At 36.8% G+C, this 21,098-nt stretch overlaps 1 protein-coding gene across 11 annotated transcripts in view; it reads right to left on the reverse strand.

Annotated features, from left to right (window-relative positions):
- The window catches only part of TBC1D5 (TBC1 domain family member 5), a 328,319-nt gene that overhangs the window by 102,598 nt on the left and 204,623 nt on the right, over positions 1 to 21,098 (reverse strand). For all 11 annotated transcript variants that reach the window (XM_065666027.1, XM_065666031.1, XM_065666023.1 and 8 more), the window contains one exon: positions 19,527 to 19,699. In XM_065666027.1, the coding sequence (XP_065522099.1) occupies positions 19,527 to 19,699 (173 nt within the window). The remainder of the gene's footprint in view (positions 1 to 19,526; positions 19,700 to 21,098) is intronic.

Consider the following 21,098-nt stretch of genomic DNA (forward strand, 5'->3'; position numbering starts at 1 on the left):
GTAACCCCTCCTCATCCTCTCCTCATCCATCTACCTGCCATCAGCTATCACATTCCTCTATCCTTGCCTTTTTAGTAAGAGCTGTCTCTGCTGTGGCTTCTGCCATTTGAAATATCTCTTCCCCTCTGAGACCCAGCAACTGAGCTCTGTCCACACATCACACTCTGTCCTGAACTCTTCTTTCTTTTTCTTTTTTTTTTTAAAATACCAAGTAACTGGCAGCTTTAAAACCAGCCTGGGAAGACAGATGGCCAAAAGACAGCACAAAACTGAACGAGAGTCAAATTTTAACTTTTGTAAAAATGACGACCAAGGAAGAACTCTGAAATATTTTCACCAGTTTACATTATAGTCTACCTGAACGGGGAAGGAAAGCAGAATAGCCCTGCTCTGCACAATAAATGGTTCTGTAGACAGCCTTTCTTAGGTCCCTCATACCAGAAATTGCACAGCCTCCTCTACCCACCTCTGGTGAGGTCTGGCAGAGACAAGGAATGAGGAGCTCAAGGGTCTACCACAGACGTATCACAAGTGCCCAGATGTGGAGCTTCTGTCAGACCAACTGCTTTGGCTCCACCTCTGTCAACACCAGTTGGCACTGTGGTGCTTTTGTGTGAGAAGGTATTATTCCACTGACCAGGCCAGAAGGGTCAGGTAGAGAACCACAGCAAGGATGTGTTCCCAACTGTAAATGCCTGTGCTGTCCTTCCTGACACCAGCAATGGTTTCGGCTGCACACTGCCAATCCCTGGTGTTTCCCAGGGTCCCCTCTTAGGTTTTGGCTTTATGAGTTAATCACGTCAAAAGAAGTCATTTTAACTCATATGCCTTTAGGAGTAATTATATATTTAAAGGATTAAACAAATCAGGAAGAAAACATATCTACCGCAGAATGAAAGCAGTTAACACTGAAATCCTTTTTTATATTAGTATCACAAGTCGTTTGTAAATAACATGCTCATTTTAAATACGTAAGGAGTTTTGCTATGCCCTGCAAAATAAATTATCTTTTATTGGTGCCGGGTGTTTCATAACTTCTATTTATTTGCTGCAAGAGTGGAGAATTAAGATAGAGTAGTTTATTTCACCAAAAGACTGACAAATGGCTCATTAGACACTTATGGAGCTGAAGTTAATTGTACAATTTTTTGTTGTATTAATTGTCACTGCCTGCTTAACTGGCTAACATTGGTCATCAATAGAGCTTTTTCCTTTCAATTTCCAAGAGTGAGGTGTAGAAAAAAAAAAAAAAAGTAATTTTAAAATAAACAGAACAGTATTTATTTCCCAATATAAACAAAAATACTATTTGGATTGGAGGAGCATGAGGGAGGAGTAAGAGAGGATTAATGTGCTGGCTGTTCCCCACTGGGGCCACCAATAACAATCAATCCCAAACAGCAGTCACCTCACATCATCTAACAGCTTGAATTGCAGATATTCAAAGATTCTCTCCCCTTTTTTTTTTTGTTCAGATTAAATATCATTTACATTGCATCCTTTTATTTTTTTTTTTTTTATTTCATCAGAGACATAAGGTCAGAATTGATTGAATATGTACTACCTGCATATAATGATTTCCAGTTTTTTACAATCATGCGCTAATGCTGCACAGTAATGGCCTATGGATGAAGAGACAGATGTACTACCAGTCATTCGCTACACATTTGCATTAACAAATCATCATTTAATTGAAGCCCATCCAACAAGTTTATGCTACTTAAATAAAGTTCCTTTCCATAAAAGATGCCACAATGACACATGGTTGTTAACTGCAATGTAAATAAAAAGTAGTATTTATTTTCTTGTCATTGGTTTAGGTAAGTATTAAAATGTACACTTATTAATTTGTATTTTGCTCAGAAATAAACCTCTTGACATCTAACATAGCCACCCAAGCTAGTACTTCCATGAGACGAGATAATTCACTTTTAGAAATAATCGTTTTGTAACACCACAATTTCATGCTTTACAGATTTTTATTTTCCCCAAAAATATATAATAGAGCGTAGCTTATACAAACGCTATACATGAGTTGTGTGTTAATACTTTTAGGCAAGCTCTAATAATACAAACCTCAAACCCTGCTGTTATCAACATGGGCTACAGTTTTTTTTATGTTTCATTGTTGACTACAAACATTGGCACCACACTTAGAAATCTAGTTGCCTCCCTCTACAATTTAGATATTACTGCTTTCTTTTTAATACTGTCTAGGGAACAATTCAGGTAGGCTGTGATGCCCCTACATGTTTCAGATATAGAAAACTACTATCTATTCATTTCTTCTTTCAGAACATGTTGCAAAATACTAAAATCTGAGAAGAAAGGATGTCATAAAATGAGGAACCTATAAAACCAATTTTCTTCTAGAGATGGTTTAACAGTACTTTCAGCATATTCATTTCATGGTACATTTTTGCATCTGCAAAGCAAAAGAAAGATATTTTGGTACTGTCTGCTAAACTGACAAACAATACTTCGAAGCTAACATGCAGGGACAAGGAGATATATTTTTAATTGTGTTTTTGGCTTAAATCTCCATTTTCTAGAAACCAGAACCTTTTAGGATGAAAGCACTATATAAATGAAAGATGGTATTAGTAATAATAGTTGACATCCTTTACTATGCTGGTATTGGCTTATATTTAAACACATCATTGAAATCTTTCATTTACCTAAATACAAAAATAATCAGCTATTTTCCTTTTCCTGAGGATACACTGAAAATAAAATATTTATTAAAAAAAAAAAAAAAAAAGAAAAAACGAACCATGTCAGGAAAACTAGACAATTCGTTCAGAGTGGAAGAAGGCAGTGTTTTTCTAACCAGAGAAAACAGACTGTAAAGATGATCAGATACAATTTCCTTCCCTTCAGGACTGTGTGGGGATATGAGGAGACAGGGGAGTCTCCAGGTTGACCTTTTGTTGTTGTTGTTGCTGACTAAAAACACAAGAAAAAATCTCACCATACCAAGACTGAAATTACAAAGTGAAATTTAGAAATATATCTTAAACTGCACATCAGCATTCAAGAAGAGATAAAACCTAAGATTTATTTACACAGACAAGAAGCAGTGTATAAAAGCTACAAAATGCAAAATACAATCCTATACAAAATAAACAGACATAAAAAAACCACCCCACAACCCTACTGTGCTTTGCCTGCGTGTTCTCCAAGCTTTTTTTTATATGCTAACTCAGAACAGTAATTACAAATCTTGCAAGTTGACTTCTGTTTTCCAGAACTATGAGTTGTACGTAAAACATGTCTTTTCATTGAAACAATTACCATTAATCAAAACAGTGAAAGCTAATACCACTCAAGTCCAACCTACTGCTGTGCCCAGCAATATATCAAACTGTCTGTTGTCAAACACACTGAACAAACTTCAACAGACTGTTTTCACTACAAATAAGAGAAAACATGCTTGCTAAGTATTTTTTAGTCAAATTGCAACCTCAGTAATCCATTCTGTCACTGGATTTTAATTTGAAGTAGTCAATCACAGTCTCAGGCAGATCTGTATTTGACTACAGAGAGGTAACTCACTGGGACTAACAAATGAGTACCTGCAAATGACTACTATAGCCCCAAATTTGTTTAAGGATTTATATGTATGTACTCAGGTTTGTTCCTGTACTCCACTGACTTCTTTCAGCTATGAGACTCTGCATTTAAAGGAAAAAAGAAAAATTAAAACTACTTTTCACTGTAACAGACCTAGGAACATTTACACTTCTAAAAAGTTTAATAATACTGTATATTCTTCCACATTTGTAACTGCTTAAACTATTACTTTCATTTAAAAAAAGTATTACAAAGAAGCTGCTACCTTGGAATTTGTTCATGCATTAACAAGAACCTATCTCCAGAAAGCCAAATTCATATTAAACACAGATCTCATCCACAATGACATATTATAGTCAACAAAAATAGACATACTTACACTTCTCATGGCACCTCCCCTGCCCTACCTAAGAGTCATAACCATTTTCTTAATAAAGAAATACAGCATTTGGTATCTGACAGAAAAAAAACTGTTTACCAGTGAAGTCAGTCTTTTCTGCAATAGGTAATCAATGCAGAAACGGAAGTTTTATATAAAAGATACAGAAGGACAGCAATATTGGAGTTTAACAAACAGATCAGGCCTTTATTACTAGCAAGCTCCATTATGGATTTGTGAGCTTTGTAAGCCAAGCTCCCCCAAGTGTAATTAAATTTTTATTTATAATGTGTTTGTGACTGTTAACTTCGTGTTGCCTCTGCTTGTTCCCCCCACAAACCCAATGCGAAATAGTATTCCACATTTAATGCCGCAGAGCATGGCACTTTATTCAGTTGCTGAATTCATCTCTAGCCTTATAAGAGATGAGAAGTACAAATACACATATTGTGTATTATTTATACACAAACACCCGTGTCTTTAAGCATACATATATTCACACTCCTGCATGCAGACGCTCTGAGCCAAAACTGAGGACAAAAGAAGTACATGTCAGTTAAAATTGAACACATGTGAGCTACCATCACTTTTTTCTACCAAGAGCACTATTTATCACATATTTATATCGTGGAGAGACAGAAAAGCTTCAGTAAGACAGGGCAATGCAGCCCTGCAGAGTACATTTCATGCTTCAAGCCATGCCTGAGATTAGTGTAAATGTACCAGGAAAAGGTTCTAAACTCCAACAAAGCCAGCATCTATGCTTCATTTTTTTGTTCATTTATGAAGAGGACTTAATGAAAAATCCTTCTGACTCCAAAAATATGTTCTATATTTTTTGTGTTAACTCTATTCCCTCTTTCATTCAGGTATTACCCTCTGGTACCAATACTTACATAAAAAAAAAAAAAAAAAAGAAAGCTTAATATAAGTAACCACAGGAGGATCTCTTCTCCCCTTGAAAAACTGCAAATAAAGATGTCAGCTATTGAGTATATTTGTGGCATCTCCAGCAGCTGCTGTTAAATACCAGCTGGTCTAGCTGATTAAAATTACCTCCGAGTTGGTATTATAAAGATGCCTGGGCAGCGTTGCTGTATTAATGGATTATTGAGTGAGCGATGAAAACCTTGGCCAGCTGATGCGTTTTATTACAGATAGGCTTTATGATGTGTAATCACTGTAATTTTTATAACTAGAGGAAACAGGAAAAAAAGAAGAACCTTCTTTCCTCCCTTACTCATACCAGAATCTGTTAAACCAGATCCTTTTTTGGGGGGGTTAGTTTTTTTGGGTTTTTTGTTTGTTTGGTTTTTGTTTGTTTTTTGTTTTTTTCCCCAGTCTCTTTCTTAGGAGTTAGCTAAACAATTTGGGGTTTAATAGTTTCTGCATATGTAAGACTTTATCCACTTTATCCTATGTGTAGGTCACATACGCGAAGAATGAGAAGCTCTATGTTTAAAGCTGTGTTTATCTATTTTACATATGTTTAGGTTTACACACATTGGGTATTTATTTCATTCTTTGACTACCAGGCCAGCACTGCAACTGGCAATATGAGATAAACCCTTGTGCATTATTTAACGACTGAACTACAACGCAAACATGCCTTATAGTCTCTGGTTCAGCAATTCAAGCGGTAAGGTCTTACATCTGGTCTCTCCATCTCCTCTCACATTCTCCTCCCCTTCCTGCCTCAAGCCTTCCACACAATATGTCCTTTACCAGTCTCTCAAACTTTTTTCCCCCTTACTAACCACATATTACCACATTCTCTTGTTTTCAGTTGGTAGTCTGGTTTGTTCCCAAGATTACTGTGCTAATTACAAAAATCATGTTACCAGTTTTTGAGACTTAAGAAAGAATAAATGACTTGGAAAGATTCAGATGTATTGGTGAAACATTTTATTACAGATGACTTCTCTTGTGAGGTGATTCAGCAGCCAACCCAAAGTCACCTCTGTCCAAATGCCATTTACTGAAAGCAACTCAAGAAAAAATTCTCCCACTTTTTCAGGAATGGACACACCCCAAAAGCCAGCTAACAATATCAGGTTTTTCAGTGGAATAGGAACTGCTGAAATGTAAAAACAAAGTAAAAATTATAAAATCTTTATCAGTAACCTTAACTTTAACCTCTTAAATCTCTCTATGCGGATATCATAGAATCATAGAATAGTTAGGGTTGGAAAGGACCTTAAGATCATCTAGTTCCAACCCCCCTCCCATGGGCAGGGACACCTCACACTAAACCATCTCACCCAGGGCTTCGTCCAACCTGGCCTTGAACACTGCCAGGGATGGAGCATTCACAACCTCCCTGGGCAACTGATTCCAGTGCCTCACCACCCTAACAGGAAAGAATTTCCTCCTTACATCCAATCTAAACTTCCCCTGTTTAAGTTTTAACCCGTTACCCCTTGTCCTAGCACTACAGTCCCTAATGAAGAGTTCATCCCCAGCATCCCTATAGGCCCCCTTCAGATACTGGAAGGCTGCTATGAGGTCTCCACACAGCGTTCTCTTCTCCAGGCTGAACAGCCCCAATTTTCTGAACCATTGCTCATCTTTTCCTAGACTAGATAAAACCCAACTGTGTATTATTCCAGCCACAGAGTTGAATTTTGGGGAGATACTACTGCATCATACACATTCACCTGCAATCTCTATAGAGATTGTTTTACTCAGGTTGATGGAGTTTATGAGAAGTACTGCAGACTATTTAAACGATTTGTTAGAAGAAAAAGCTGCTCTAAGCCCGGCATTTAATAGATCAAAAGACAATTTAGATGAAAGATGCATCAAAAAATAGATCAAAGATAATTTAATCAACAAGGTTGTTAAAGGCAAGGACTTTACAATGGACAAACTTTTTAGATTTAAAGGTGAGTCTAGAAATAAGTTTTGTTCCATTCAAGAGTAAATCTAGGCACTTTCTTTGTACCAGGAGAACCTAAGCTGGTTTACGGTACAAATGTGTGTTTCCAAATCCAACACAATCTGAGTATGTGATATACACTCCTGCATTGTCACAACTAGCTACTGAAATAATGCTAGTTGTCTGCAAAAGGAAGGAGGAAAGCATGTTTCACCAGGTAGGGATGAACTACTGGGTAAACAAGGGCCTTTCCATTCTTCCTAAAGTCACCATCTTCTTCCTGAACAGAGGTAACGGAAACAGGCAAAGCCGTCAAGGCAGGCCAAGGAGGAACATGTAAGGTGAAATTTCACCAAGCAGTGAAGCCGCACAGCTCCCCGCAGTACATAATAATGGCTGTGCTAGCCCGAAATACCTCAGCTTACAGCCGTGCCAAGCACAGACGGCAGAAGCCATAGTCGGCTGCTCACAGAAGCGTTGCCATCCGGCACCTGTTATGTCTCCATTTTATGTCTGGAGCCCAAGTGGATCCTGCAGTCACAAACCTAATTCAGGAGGGAGGTGTGTTTTCATATTTGCTTCAATAAAAAATAAATAAATAAAAGTTAAAATAACGGTGGTTTTGCTTCGGTAAAACCCCCCACAGTTCCTATTTTCTCAAGCAAGGTAACTTATATCCCTCTGGAGTCAACCACAGGACTGCATTTAGCAGCCATGAGGGGAAAATAACCCATTTCATACTGCCTGCGACAGAGGCGCTCTGTCCCAGCTGTTTTCTGTTCTTCCCTAGGGTGCACTGGATACCCTATTTTAGAAACATTCCCCCCGAGGAGCACTTTACAACCAGACGGCCCGGCAGGCCTCAGGCGCTCCATTCGGGCCGGCTCCCTCACGCCGAGGCCCGGCCGCAGCCGCCGTTTCCTTGGAAACCAGTGGCACGCCATGCGGAGGGCGGGGCTACGGCGGGGGCCGGCCCAGACCGGGCCCGCCTCTGGACCAGGTTCCAGGCGGCAGCTGTAAACGCACTAGAACACGGGTTCAAATCCCGCTCCCGGATGGGGGAAAGGGGCCTCTGCGGCAGCGTGTTTTCCTTGCTTTTCCTGAATTTCTATAGTGAGTAATCCTCATGCGAATAAGCAATAAATCCATCCCGCATGTCTTACGGCTGTCAGGTTTTGTGCCCGTTTATATGCTGAGGCATCTCTCTTGGATCTAACTGGGGATGGGCTAAGTGGCAGCGAAGAATAAACAGTGCCATAGTCAGGAAAACATCTTATTGAAGATGAAGACTTAGTTATAGTTGAGATATAGTGCAAACATGAAATACTCCAAGTTTCGCCCAGAAGGACTACTTGAAGTAAGATTTAAACCAATGTTCCCCACGGAGATTCACACAAAGATAGCCAACTGGAAGCACTGAACAAGTAAATTATTTTATCTGAAAACAAAAAATTAAAGGAAGGCAATTCTCTAAATGCTAGAATTATTACAATATGCTAAACAAATATCTTTGCATTTGTAGTAAATACATATACATTGATATGCTCTGAATTAATGGTCAATTTAACATGCATGCTAAATTTTACGCAAAACAAGATTCTTAATTCACTTGGGTTAATAAACATAAAATTCTGATAATTACAGATACAATAATGTCATATGAGCACTTTAAACATATGCTGTGGGAATTAAATCCTGGCTATTCCTGCCCACTGAGGACCAGTTTTTAATCTTCGATGCATGATATGTAGTAATGGATTTTACGAGTTGACTTTTTTAAATTTGATGATCAGGTTAATGAAATTTATAATGATATTTTTCACACCAAGTTCAAAATAGTAGTTAACTCCTTGGCAGAGGAATTCAGATTGGACATGTAATGGATGTACCAGCAACTGCTGGAGTGAAAGGATTAATCATCATTTTAGACTTTTATTAAATTAGATAAAATGGGATAGGCATGAATCAGAATATATAACAATTAATCACTGGGCTTTATTGAGTCTTTTAAAAATCTTATTTGCTCCTGAGTTGACAACTAATCTAGACCATTCTGTACCAGTTTGACAAACTCTCCAGATAATGACTGTGACTAGAACATTAATAATATCGTCATTTAACAACAAAATATTTATTTTCTAGGTGAATTAGGCTAAAGGTAATACACCCACCTTATTCACCCCAAAACCTTGTAACTCAGCTCATTCTTTGCTACTTAAATCTGCCCTTTTTTATATATATTTGCTTGTTTTTGGAATTAATGTACTGGATACGGCAGTGTGCACTGCTGACCAAAGTTTTTGGTATATTCAAGTAGCATTTAATGTGAATTGTTCAGCTATACACACTGGAATTGCTAGAAAATAATAATACTAAAGTTGTGAAGTTTATTTATTGATCACTGAGAATCACCCCAGTTAAATGACCATAAACCTCAACATCACAACAACTACTAATCCAGCTAATAGGAATTAAGGGAGATGGAAGATACATAATAAGTATCTGGGGGATATGGAATTTATCCCATGAGTGTAGTAAAGAGCTCATAATTTAGGAGTGCCAAAACCCAAGTGCATCATGAAGGTCTTTCCTCACAAGTGACATTAATTGCATATCCCACAGATCCTTATTACATATTCTATTTATACCTCCAAGAAGAAAAATATTCGTTTAAAGTTTAAAGGTTTAGTACTGCTTAAACACAATGTAACACAGCTGTCTCATGATGTCACAGGGAATATCAAAGGCTGCAGCACAGAGTCATAATGTAAAAAGTAGTTTAGACAGAAGATAAATCAGGGAATGTGCTTCAGTGGGAGAGTCCCAGAGCTCAGATATATAATAAAGCAGGATGTGTAACTAGGTACTTTGGCTGAATATGGGGTTTAGCCCATTAAAAAAGTTTTTCTGGTTACAGTTATTGAAATAACAAAAAGAACAATTAAATCTATTTCAATTCTTTTAAACATTTTTTCAATGTACGTAATGTTAAACAATTAATACTAAAATAGGAATTGCTAAGGTCAAAGATGCCATTATCTTTTCTGCTGTTCAGTCTATATAAATGTAGAGGGGTCATCATTTCTAGATATTAAGCACATTAGCATGCTGCAAACTTTCTGTGGGAGATATTCTTTTCTTCTGTTGCCTGATTATTCTTTTGTGATTTCTGTTATAGATAACACAATGATGGTATTGATTCAAGATGCCCTGTATACTTCTAGTTAACTATATGTACATTATTAAAAAAAAGCCCCAAACCTGATACTGCTGGCTTTGCATGTCATTCCCACGTGTATTTGTTAGGAGAAATGGAGTTAACCACAAGGCCCAACCTTAAATTCCAACTATTCACACAACATTTATTGATATAAGGAATTTTAAGCACTGTTACAATATTTAATATAACACGGTTGTACTGCTACACTGCACACTGGGTATCTGTCTAATTTTATCCAAAATATCAAAATACTTTTTAGAAATTGCTGTAAAGGTAATCAGAGAAAGTATGCTAACATGGTCCTAATTTCAAATAAGGCGATCAGAAGTAAAGAAAAGCAGATAATTAAAAATTACAAATTACATGAAGGTTTATGAAGAGAGATGCTCTCTTGTGGACCTTCTAAGCTGATTTTATATTGGGTGATACCATTTTTCTTCTCTGAAATTTGGGAAGAATTATTGTCCCATTCAATACTGAACAATACATTCAATACTGAACAAAGTCTAGGTGCATCCACTGCCTCTTTCCTTAATAACAGTGCTATCTGGAAATTCAAGGAAGTCATCAACAGCAGTTGATATCAAGCTGCAAATGGTATGTTAAGAGTGTTTTCAGAGGAATAAAATAGAAGAGCAGCACCCTTGGCTTTCTGTGAAAATTCAAGTGTGACTCATTCATTGATTTCAAAAGACGCATTTGAACCCAGCTCCTACTCTTGTCTGCTTTTGTTCTTTTTCACTAGGCAATTCTATTTTGCAGTGATGCGCACAGATTTTTTTCTCTTTCTGCCAGAATGTGTAGGGCCTTCATGCTAAGTTAACCCTTTAGGGCCTCATGCTATTAGGTTCAGGATGAGGGTTGATGAAATGTTCTATTTTTATATTATTAGTTTGGCAAAATAATTCTATTTTTAGAAATGTTTCTCAAACATAATTTCTCATTCTTTACTTAGACTAAAATATTGTGAATTCATACAATATGCAAAAGTTACACACCCTAATTAACAGCACTACTCTTGAGCAATATATTCCTGTGACCTGTGTTAATGGATTTTATTCTTTGGATGTAGCTGGCTTGCTTTAATATTTCATAGGGTACTTTTAAAAATTCTTGCTCAAAACCACATCATAACCAGGAAAGATACTCAAGGCATTCACCTATTTGGAACAAGATTTCTTTTTTATTGCTGAAGGTCCTAAACCACTAGCAAGATGTTGGAAAGAGGTTCATGGGGCCATGGAGAACTCCTATCTAGCTCACTCATTTTAAAAGTTAGGATTGTCAGTTGCATTATTTTCAGGGCAGGACCTTTTCCTGTTGCAAGCACATCCAACTCAAGAATTCCTAATAAAACAACTGTCGAAGAAGACTCAGAATGTATAATCCAAATTATATAGGTTGTCTGCAGAATTCCTCACCTTTCCTCCATTCTTCCCCCCCCCCCCCCCCCCCAACCCGTCACCTCAGTCTAACATTTGGTTGGACTAAAGGGGACAGAGCACTATCCATAGTGGCAGAAACGGCTATCCAAGAACTATGCTCAGTATCTGATGTGGAAACAAGAGGTGGATTGACTTGACTACCTGGTGAACTACCACTTTTGTATGAAGAAAAAGCAAAAAAGGAAGCATTCTTACCAATGCTGACAGTACACAGCCTTTCATTTTCCAGATTAACTGCATTCTACTGGGCAGCCAGATGCCTTTAGAGAAAATGCAGACTGGCCGTATTCCTACAGAATTACTATTTCACTAATTTTCAGCAACATTTTCATTAGGGATGAATTATGGTTTCAGGATATAATTTTCTGCTAAAATTGAGGACTGAGATGAAAATGACTCTGAAGAGCTAAATGATTAACATATCCTCCTAGGCTGAGGGGGAATCTGACTGAAGACTGTGCTATCCCTGAAGCTGACATCCCACACTTTAAGGAAGTTCACTAACTGTTGCTGTTTTCTTGAACACAGTTCCCTGCCACTCTTCTCCCCACACACGAAAATCCAAAATGGCCTAGTTTGTTCTGATGTGGAATAACAACAAAGTATTAAAAACTTTGATTTTTTTTTAATGAAATCTTAACTCCTGTGTTACAAACAGGTCTACATTGTATATTTAAGTATTTCATGCTCATTTGTTTCAAGATTTCAAACAAAATTCTCCTATCTGCACTACCCATTTGCTCCCAGTTGTGTTTAAAGACGATAGTGTAACTGTTACATTTTACCGTTTAGGCACTAAATTGTGTTTACCATATCACTGCTCTTGTTGAGTATCCTTTTTGTATTCTAGCAGAGGATCTTCTTTGTGCAGCTTTTTCACATGCATTGAGATGATGCAAAAAAACGAAGGCGATTTTAAGGGTGACCTGCTCTATTAGTCTTTTAAGGACTGACGACAGGATGATCTTTCCCTGCTGGATGGTGTACATGGTTCTCTTACTTTATTATCACTTTAAAGGTATGTCTTCACAGGAAAGTGAAGGGCATGCCACTAACATATGTATGCATTCCCATACTAACTTGATTTAGATAGAGCCCAGGTAAGAATAAGCAGTAAGGATGAAGCACTGATTAACCAAAATATCAATTATCCACAGGCCTGGATTCTATGGGAAATGCTTTGGTTCCTATTAAGTGGTTAAGTCTGAAGCTCTGTATTTTGCCTTCAAACATCATGTTAACATGGGCATGTTAGCAGAGTTTCCTTTTTGGGGCATATGCTGAGATAATTACCTTCTGCAACAGTTACTTGACTGACTTAGTGCCTTTTCTGTACCAATTTCCAACATGAGTTTTCTAGACTACATTCTGTATCATTGAAAGAAACAAAATGATGCACTAAATTAAACAGTACTGGTTAACCCGAACAGCTAATGCAATTTAAATATAAAGAAAACAAAGAAGTAAATGCTTGATACATGCCACCTTAAATTCCTTACTGGAATAGAACTTCTCCACTCTGTTCAGCTTTTATAGTCAATAGCTGTTGACTACAAAAGTAAAAGTAAAGATAAACCCCGACAAAGACACCCTTTCAAAAACCTGTATATATTCCTACTCAATTCATCGCAGGTTTCAGAAGATATTTACACTATTCAAATCCACTGGTCTCTAAGCCTACTTATGTTTAATGCCACCAGATGTGGGTTTTTTTTTTAAGGGTATGTGGCAAAAGCAAAAATGGAAGCTGTCTTGCTTGTTTCTTTCCCAGATAAAGATAATTCCCTGTACTTCATATGGAAAGCACATCACCTGCATCAAGGAGCAACATAATGACAAATCTGCATTCCATCCTCACAGCCATCCAGTACTACTCATTAGCATCTCAGCACATAATTATGCGGCAGGAGAGTAAAACTCTGATGAACACTTTTGACACCTCAACCAATCCTTAGTTCTGCTTATAAAGTGGTCTTTTACATGATGTATGTGTTAAAATCTTAAGTCTAAGGTAAGACTAAAATACTATTTGTCACAGTAGGAAAAAAGATAAAATTGAAAGTTCATTGTACTGTAATTTTCAACCTAAGACACAGCAAGAAGCAGCAGAAAATTAAATACACATTTGTTCAATCAAAAAACCAGAAAGCCTTTTGGAGAAACTCAACAATGAGCAACGGATGCCTATCATTTAAAAACACACAAAAAAATTAGTAGCCTCACTTCAAAACAGAAGAAAAACAGCTTCTGGAGTTAAATGGGATTTGCTTACTGCTTGAAAATAAGGCACCTACCCTCATGCTTCAAGAACTGTCCGCATTTACTTGCACAGAGGAAATGCTTTGAGTTAGTAGACCATCACAGTACAACTGACACATCAACAGTAGGTGAGGCAATACCTCTCCCTGTCAAAACATAATGTAGCTTTCTTAAGTAAGCTTCAGGCACGTTTTCTTCTGTCTCCTAACTTTGAAGTTACAGGTTTCTTCTTACAATATTTGTTTTACTCTGCAAAATAGAATTAATAGCAAAGTCTTCAAAGGTCTGAATCAGCTCCCAAAAGCTTTATCTAAAACTCCAATAGACTGTATCTCTTCTTCATTTGTGGGACCAACGGTGGATGGTAACCCTTCTTAAAAGGTCTGTTCATATGGCATTAAATCTTCACCAAGCCCTCTACTGACAGACAAGATAGGATTTATATCCCATTAAAATCTGCTTTATATGTAATGCTTTGTTTAAGCTAAATAGGAAATAATTACTGGAAATCAAGAAGCATCAATACCAGTTACTAAAGCCAGGATTAATTTGGTCCTGGACACTCAAATGAAAAGTACTACTTTGTTCAGAAAACTTTTGTATTTGCTTAGTCTTAGTCATTGCTAGGTACTAATTTATTTTAACAGAAAGACCAGTAGGTTCCCTTACTACATGCACAGTAGCTCAAAGTTTCTTTCATTGTAATTGCTGTCCAATTAGTTGACGACACTGGATTGAAAACCACAGAGGGACTGCAATTGGTTTGGACCATGCCATATATTACCTCTCTAATTTTTTTGGTAAACTGTGAGAATACAAAATAAACCCAGGCATCCTGGATGATCTGTAAAGTTCTCCTTATCAAGGCCGATCTTTAATCTACTTTTTCTGGAGATCATGAAGAACTTGTTATTCTGACGACAAGTGGGATTATTTTTTTTTAATTTTTTTTTTTTTTTGGATACCATCAATATGAGTTATGTTCCATTAGTGCCCAGGTAAAATCCTTGAAATTTACCCTCCAGAGACCAATGTGGTTATGGAAAAGAATACTGCCTGGTACCCTAATGGCATGGGAAATTAACTAAAACAGGTGGATGCCCCACAGCAGTGCTAATAGCAAGGCAGCTAAGAGCAGTAATAGTGGAGCAGCACATCTGCTGTTGGCTTTGCTGTAATGTAACCTTTCTACTGCTGTCTTTGAATCTACACTCATGCAGAGTTACCCTGCAACTTAGCTCGCATCCTTCTTTTTTTCCTTTGCTTCATGAGATAGGCTTCTTCCTGAGGTATAATTGTGGTATCAGCCTAAAGGGCTGAAACTGCATCTCGAACCACAGTAGGCAGTATGTCTATCTGATTGATCATCATAAAGTAGAGTGGCAGCGGGAGGCAAAGTCATCGGCACTGAATGTTCTAAGAAGGCCCTTTTTGTACTGAGATTAAACTATCATGAAATATTTATGCTCACTTCTGCATGTCCTTTATTGTCTGTTGGATATGTGCTTAGAAAGAGTTTGCTTAACCAATATAATACTGCCATCAGTGTTATGATGCAGGAGCTAGTAGTGAGCTTATGCCAACAGTTAATTTTTGTTCTTAAATAAAGCTTTTTACACTTATGCCTTGTCATTATCTTTGTGTGCATTATTTCTATACAACCGTATCATTTATATTTACATGATCTGGCTGGACTTATTGCATGCAGTTCTATGAGAATTTCATTTGATGCAATACAATTTACTTGGAAACCCTCAGTACATAAAGTAAAGGAGTAATAATGATATTATTTGGGACTTTTCCAATTGATTCATCTTTTCAGTCCAATGTAAAAGAAGTCCTCTACTACAAACTACTATAAATGGAAGAATAATGTCCCAAAAATACAGGTAGCTGAAGACTTCCCTCAAACCTTTGTCAAGCTGAGAGAGCAACCTGCTTAATTTGCCATAGCAAACACTGGCCACTGCAGAAACTGCAGAATGCTTTTGCAATAATTATTTTGTACTTTAACATGAGTTAGATGTAAGGTCAAAGAAATTAACACTAGAATACCATTTAATCTAGGACATTAATCACTGTTAACTCATCTGATTTTACAATTAAACTGAATGTTCAATCTGTCAAGCCTCCAGAGTATCCAATCTTTTTGTTCACTCTTAGCATTTTTTTTCTTTTATTTGGAGAAAAGTTTATTATCAGGAAGCATGTCACTGAACTGTTAATGCAATCAATTCTATTTTATTTTCAAACCATTCCTGTGCTTTACTTTAAAAAGTACAAAATTAGATATGATTAGATAATTATTATAGCTTGGTTAGACTGTATGCAGTTTGCAGTGCTATCAGGAATGTGAAACAATGTTATTCTGCAAAACATTATCTTGGGATCTAAAAAACAAGCTAGAAACATGGTAAATAAGACCAAAGAAAGGTGCTTGCTGCATTGCTGGTTCCATTTTAGCTGATATTAATAGCAGTTGAATAATTACCACAGGGACATGCAGTGACTGACTGCAAGTGAATGAATGTGCAGTCTAACAAAATTTTCATCTACAGAAATTCCTGTACTAAGCCTGATACTGCATATGACACCAGCTTGAATGACCACAGCATGGAGTATGGCATAGCCAGGACCCCAGGATACCTTGCTGTACCAAACAGAGTGTTCTTTCTTATCAGCAGCGAAATGAGATAGCCAGGTAACATGAGGTCTGGTCACTGATGGCCTCCAGAATACAAAGAAATCCACTGCCCTGAGCTGAAGCTTCACCAAATGTAAACTACGCAGAGAAAAGTTTTCTAAACTGGCAGCACCTCCCAGCATGCAGCCTGGCATACAATGCTGGGGCTAATGAGTCCACAATTTGCAGAGCACTAACTGGTGAAGAAAAAGATAAAGATTTTTCTCATGGATATAATAAAAACTATAATGAGCATACGTTTGCGCTACTGGACAGCAACTTGAATTAATGAGTGATACCGCATGTACTGAAATGCCTATTAAACTTCCAGGTAATAATAATTTCAAGAAGTTTGTGACCACATTTTATTTTAAATGACAGTTTCTGAACATGGAAATGTACAACAGACTCGGGTACCTGCCATTCAGCAGAACAAGTCTTCCTCATGTTTGAAAATTAAAAGGACTATTTGCAAACATCAAAGGTTGAAATCAACTCTATGAAAATACAAAGAGTAAGTAAGAATTGTTTCTACCTTGCTCCAGAAGGTTATAGAAGGATGCAAAGGATAAAATACTGTATTTTTAAGTAAGTGTGCAACTTGTTCAGGTTAGGGGAGACTGCCACTAAATACAAGCCTTACACATTCATACTTATCACCAGGAATGCCATAGTATCTTTTGAGGGAAGTTCCCAGTCTTCCTTCTACCATCTGTATATTTTATAAGTGGTATCAAGGCTGACAGATGAATATTTATGTTGGCAAATCCAACAAACTTCAGTAAAACAATAAACTTCAACAAAAAGCTCACATGAATTTTGCAGTTGGGTTAGGTTTAGCAATTATTAATAACCTATTATGTTTAAGAAATGCTGTTTCTAGTTCAAGAAATGTTAAATAAAAAAAAAAAAATCCAGCATCTGAGACTGTCAGCTGGCTCACTACTGGAAATGACTGTTCTGAAGAGTTCAGACATCATTAAAGGTGAGAATAATACAACACAGTCATGTTCCTTTCCATTTCTTTTCCTCCTGTCCTCTATGTTAAATCAGAAGTCAGAGACTGATATGACCTCACAGGCAACCTACTTTCCTCTTCTACCAGCGCAGATTCATTCTCTATGATGCTACCCATTTCTGAGAGCTTTTCAAAGCCTGTCTTTAAAATATTCTGATGTTTTTTCCTTTGTTAATTCGATATATTATTTTATAGTCTAACAGCTCCTCGGTAGTAAGGTTTTTGTGATAGTCAGCCTGAAGCTCTCTCTCATAATTCATTCCCTTAACTGTAAATTTCTTTATTCAGATTCAGTTCTATTTATGCCACACCAGACTGCACCATTCTTCTGTTATTATAATGTTATGTTTTGAGCAAAAGTATATTTTTTTCAATTATTTCTCTTACTGAAGGGCAAAATTTCATATTGAAGTGAATACCTTCAGTACAAATTATTTTTGTCTCAAAATACCTGTCTGCCGATTTCTGAGCTTTATTTTCTGTGTGGTTTTGTAAGCCTTAAAAAAGAAACAGTCTTTTTGTTTTCCTTGATATTAATACTGCCTAATTATTCATTACTAGTCCTGCTTATTCATTACTACCCTTGAAGATTATTAGAGATGCTGCTTTTCTCTTCCACTCTAGTGACGATACCAGAAAATACACGACTGTACACTACGTAAAAAATTACTGTAATACTGTAGTACCATCCTCTTCATACTTCTAGTACCTTGAGTTTACTTGGCTTGTTTTTCCTCTCCCTGTTACACCTTGCTATCAAAACTATTTAAGGAAGTTTTGTAGAATTACATTCATCTTTCTAATATATGTTATTTATAAGTCTGGGACTACTAAGTCTTACTTAACTCTACTCTTGAGGGCATACTATGTCACAGCATTTTTACATTTTACTGTAACATCAAATTAGACTTTAATGTTAAGTATCGCAGTTATGGCCTGACATTTATACAGTCACCTTTTCCCTCCCGCTCTACATTTTCTATTGAGTTGTTAAATGTAATTCACAATTACATTTGGAAATTCACGCCTATAAATGAAACTGGTGTTTGTGTTTTTTTTTCCATTTAAGGCAAAGGCTTAAATGGAAATTATTTTAAATCATTGCAAAAATTATATTATTTTAAATCATTGAAAAAATAAAAAAAAAAAAAGGAAAAGTGTAATTTTTCTGTCACTGTAACTGCACACATGGCTTGCCAGTTCTTTATTGAATGATTAAAATGAATCAAATGTCTAGAATTCCAGACAAAGAAGGCAAAAATCTTCCTTAAAACCACAGTGGATTCACAGTTACTCCTGGTTCACCCTAGTTGCAACAGTCTGTACTGACCGAGACTGATCACTGCAGCTCTAACTGGTCTGGATGCAATGCTGAGGAAATACGCAGACAAGGCCACATCCAAAGTCACACCTAGCCCATTAAGCCCCCCTGGAAAAAGGGGCACAAAACACAACCAGCTGAATGGCCCTGAGCCAGCTTAATGCAAGAAGGACTACCTGCGCTGACTCAACATACAGACACTGCTTAACTTTTAATGTGCCCCACCATACTTGTATTACCAGTATCCAAAACCCCATGTCTGCAGTAGAAGAAAGTTCACTGATACTCAACTGGTGATAAAATTAAATAAAGGAACCAGTCAGTGCTACTAATTTTCCCCTTCTCCCTTTCTTTGTGTCCTATTATCCCATTTCTTCTTATAGGAAAACCACAGGTAGAAAAGGTACTCGATTAAGTACTTCATCACTGCACTGGGAGTCCGTCAAGTTCTCCTATTTCACAGAATCAGAGAGTGGTTTGGCTTGGAAGGTACCTTAAAGATCATATAGTTCCAACCCTCCTGCCATAGGCAAGGACACGTGTATCTGAATGGACTTTATCTGCATTGGGAATGCCACTGTCACTAATAAAACAGTGGGGTGTCATTTACTGTAATGCTGGAAATTGAAGTTCTAAGAGAAAAGAAGTACTTCCTTTTAGCCCCATTCCTCTATCCCTAAATTCAAGTAAAACAAAGTCCTAATATAATGAAGTAAAAATTAAATTAAATAATGCTTTGCAAACACTCACAGCCCATAAATCTGTGGAGCAATTTCCAGTCGGTTCAGATGCATGTACAGCTCAATATCATGTTTCTTCAGCAGATGATCCTGAATTTGGTTTACTTTTGCTACAATAGCAATAGATGGGCCTAAGTCCTGTGGCCTTGCAAACGGCGTAGGTGTAATCATCACATCTTTTTCCTGCAGACATAGAAAATGATAAAAAAAGAGAATATCCTATGAAGTCTTATTGTCTAAAAGGGACTGTCTACAAGAGATTTGTTTTTTCATCATTGCCTTCCAAATAAACATATTAATAACTCATTTCTTTTCCAGCAAAAGAGGAATCTCAAGTATCCACTTCTGTGAAAGGTATTGTGGGATTCCCCTTCCCAGGCATGCCAAGGTTCATCTTCTCATTCTGCACATCAATTTTTACACGCATGCTTTACTTTTTATGCTCTGACAAAGTGTTGACAGCTTTATTTTAGCTTTAATATCAGCAGTCTGAGTCAGTCCAGAGCAAAGCAGATAAATGGTAACTTAGTAGAGAATATATGCCCTCAGAGGACAATAAATTGCATACCAAATAGGAAATAACTTATTTTCAAATGACGCTTCCTAAACAGGATTCCCTTGCTCAGAAGTTCTGTTGGCTGTACCTCAAAATCTACACAACATTGATAATGCATCAGAAAATTTCTAAAACAAGGACTGGAAGGTAGCTGGTTGGACCTAAAGGTTGTGCAAACTATGTAATGATCTAGAATATGACATAAACCAACTGAAAACAGAGAAAGAAAACTACTGGAGTATTAGCATACTTGAACCTGATATTGCTTTATCTTTTTTCTTTCTGCAAAAGAGTGATGCATTATTGAAAAAGAAGCAGAATGCTAGGAAGGAATTCAGGATGTAATGAAGCACACTGAATAGGAAACATGTAAAAAGGAAGATCAGAAATAAAAAGGGAACAAATCAAACCTATCAAGAGAAAGATTGCGGAAAGGGAAATGGAGAATTAAAGTGTCAGGAACAATGCTGAAGTTATAAAAGAGGGAAAATTGAAACAGTAAGAAGATTTCTCAATGATTTTGTTGCAATCTGTCATCATGGCTATCTGACCTGAAAGCTTCACTTTAAAAAATAGTTACAGTTTTTATACACTTTTGCTAAATTTATTGATAGAGAAGCATTATCAAGGTCAATGGGTTAAGAATTTCAGAAGACTTCATTATAGTTTAAACTCTTGAAAGACAAAATCACTTGGCTCAATACAGCATAAAGCACATTATGTTTTACATTCAATAACAAAGAAAGGCTTTTTTTTTGTTGTTGTAGAGACTATCCCCAAGGTTGTTTCCTATAGTTATGATCCTCTTCAACCCCATTCTTTCTGTATTAGCATTTTAAGAGGAAGGAAGAGAAGTATCCATATTTCGCAATCATTTACAACATGGTTTAACATTTAAGTGGGAGGTGAACATTTAATAATTTCTTCCAAAAAGCTTATTTTTTATGTCAATCTCCTTTGCTTGAAATATTTTTTTCTTAATTATTCCATTTCTGTACCATAGAAAAAGTGTATGATGTTGAGCAG

Source organism: Lathamus discolor, chromosome 2, assembly GCF_037157495.1.
Source record: "Lathamus discolor isolate bLatDis1 chromosome 2, bLatDis1.hap1, whole genome shotgun sequence".
Lineage (NCBI taxonomy): Eukaryota > Metazoa > Chordata > Aves > Psittaciformes > Psittacidae > Lathamus > Lathamus discolor.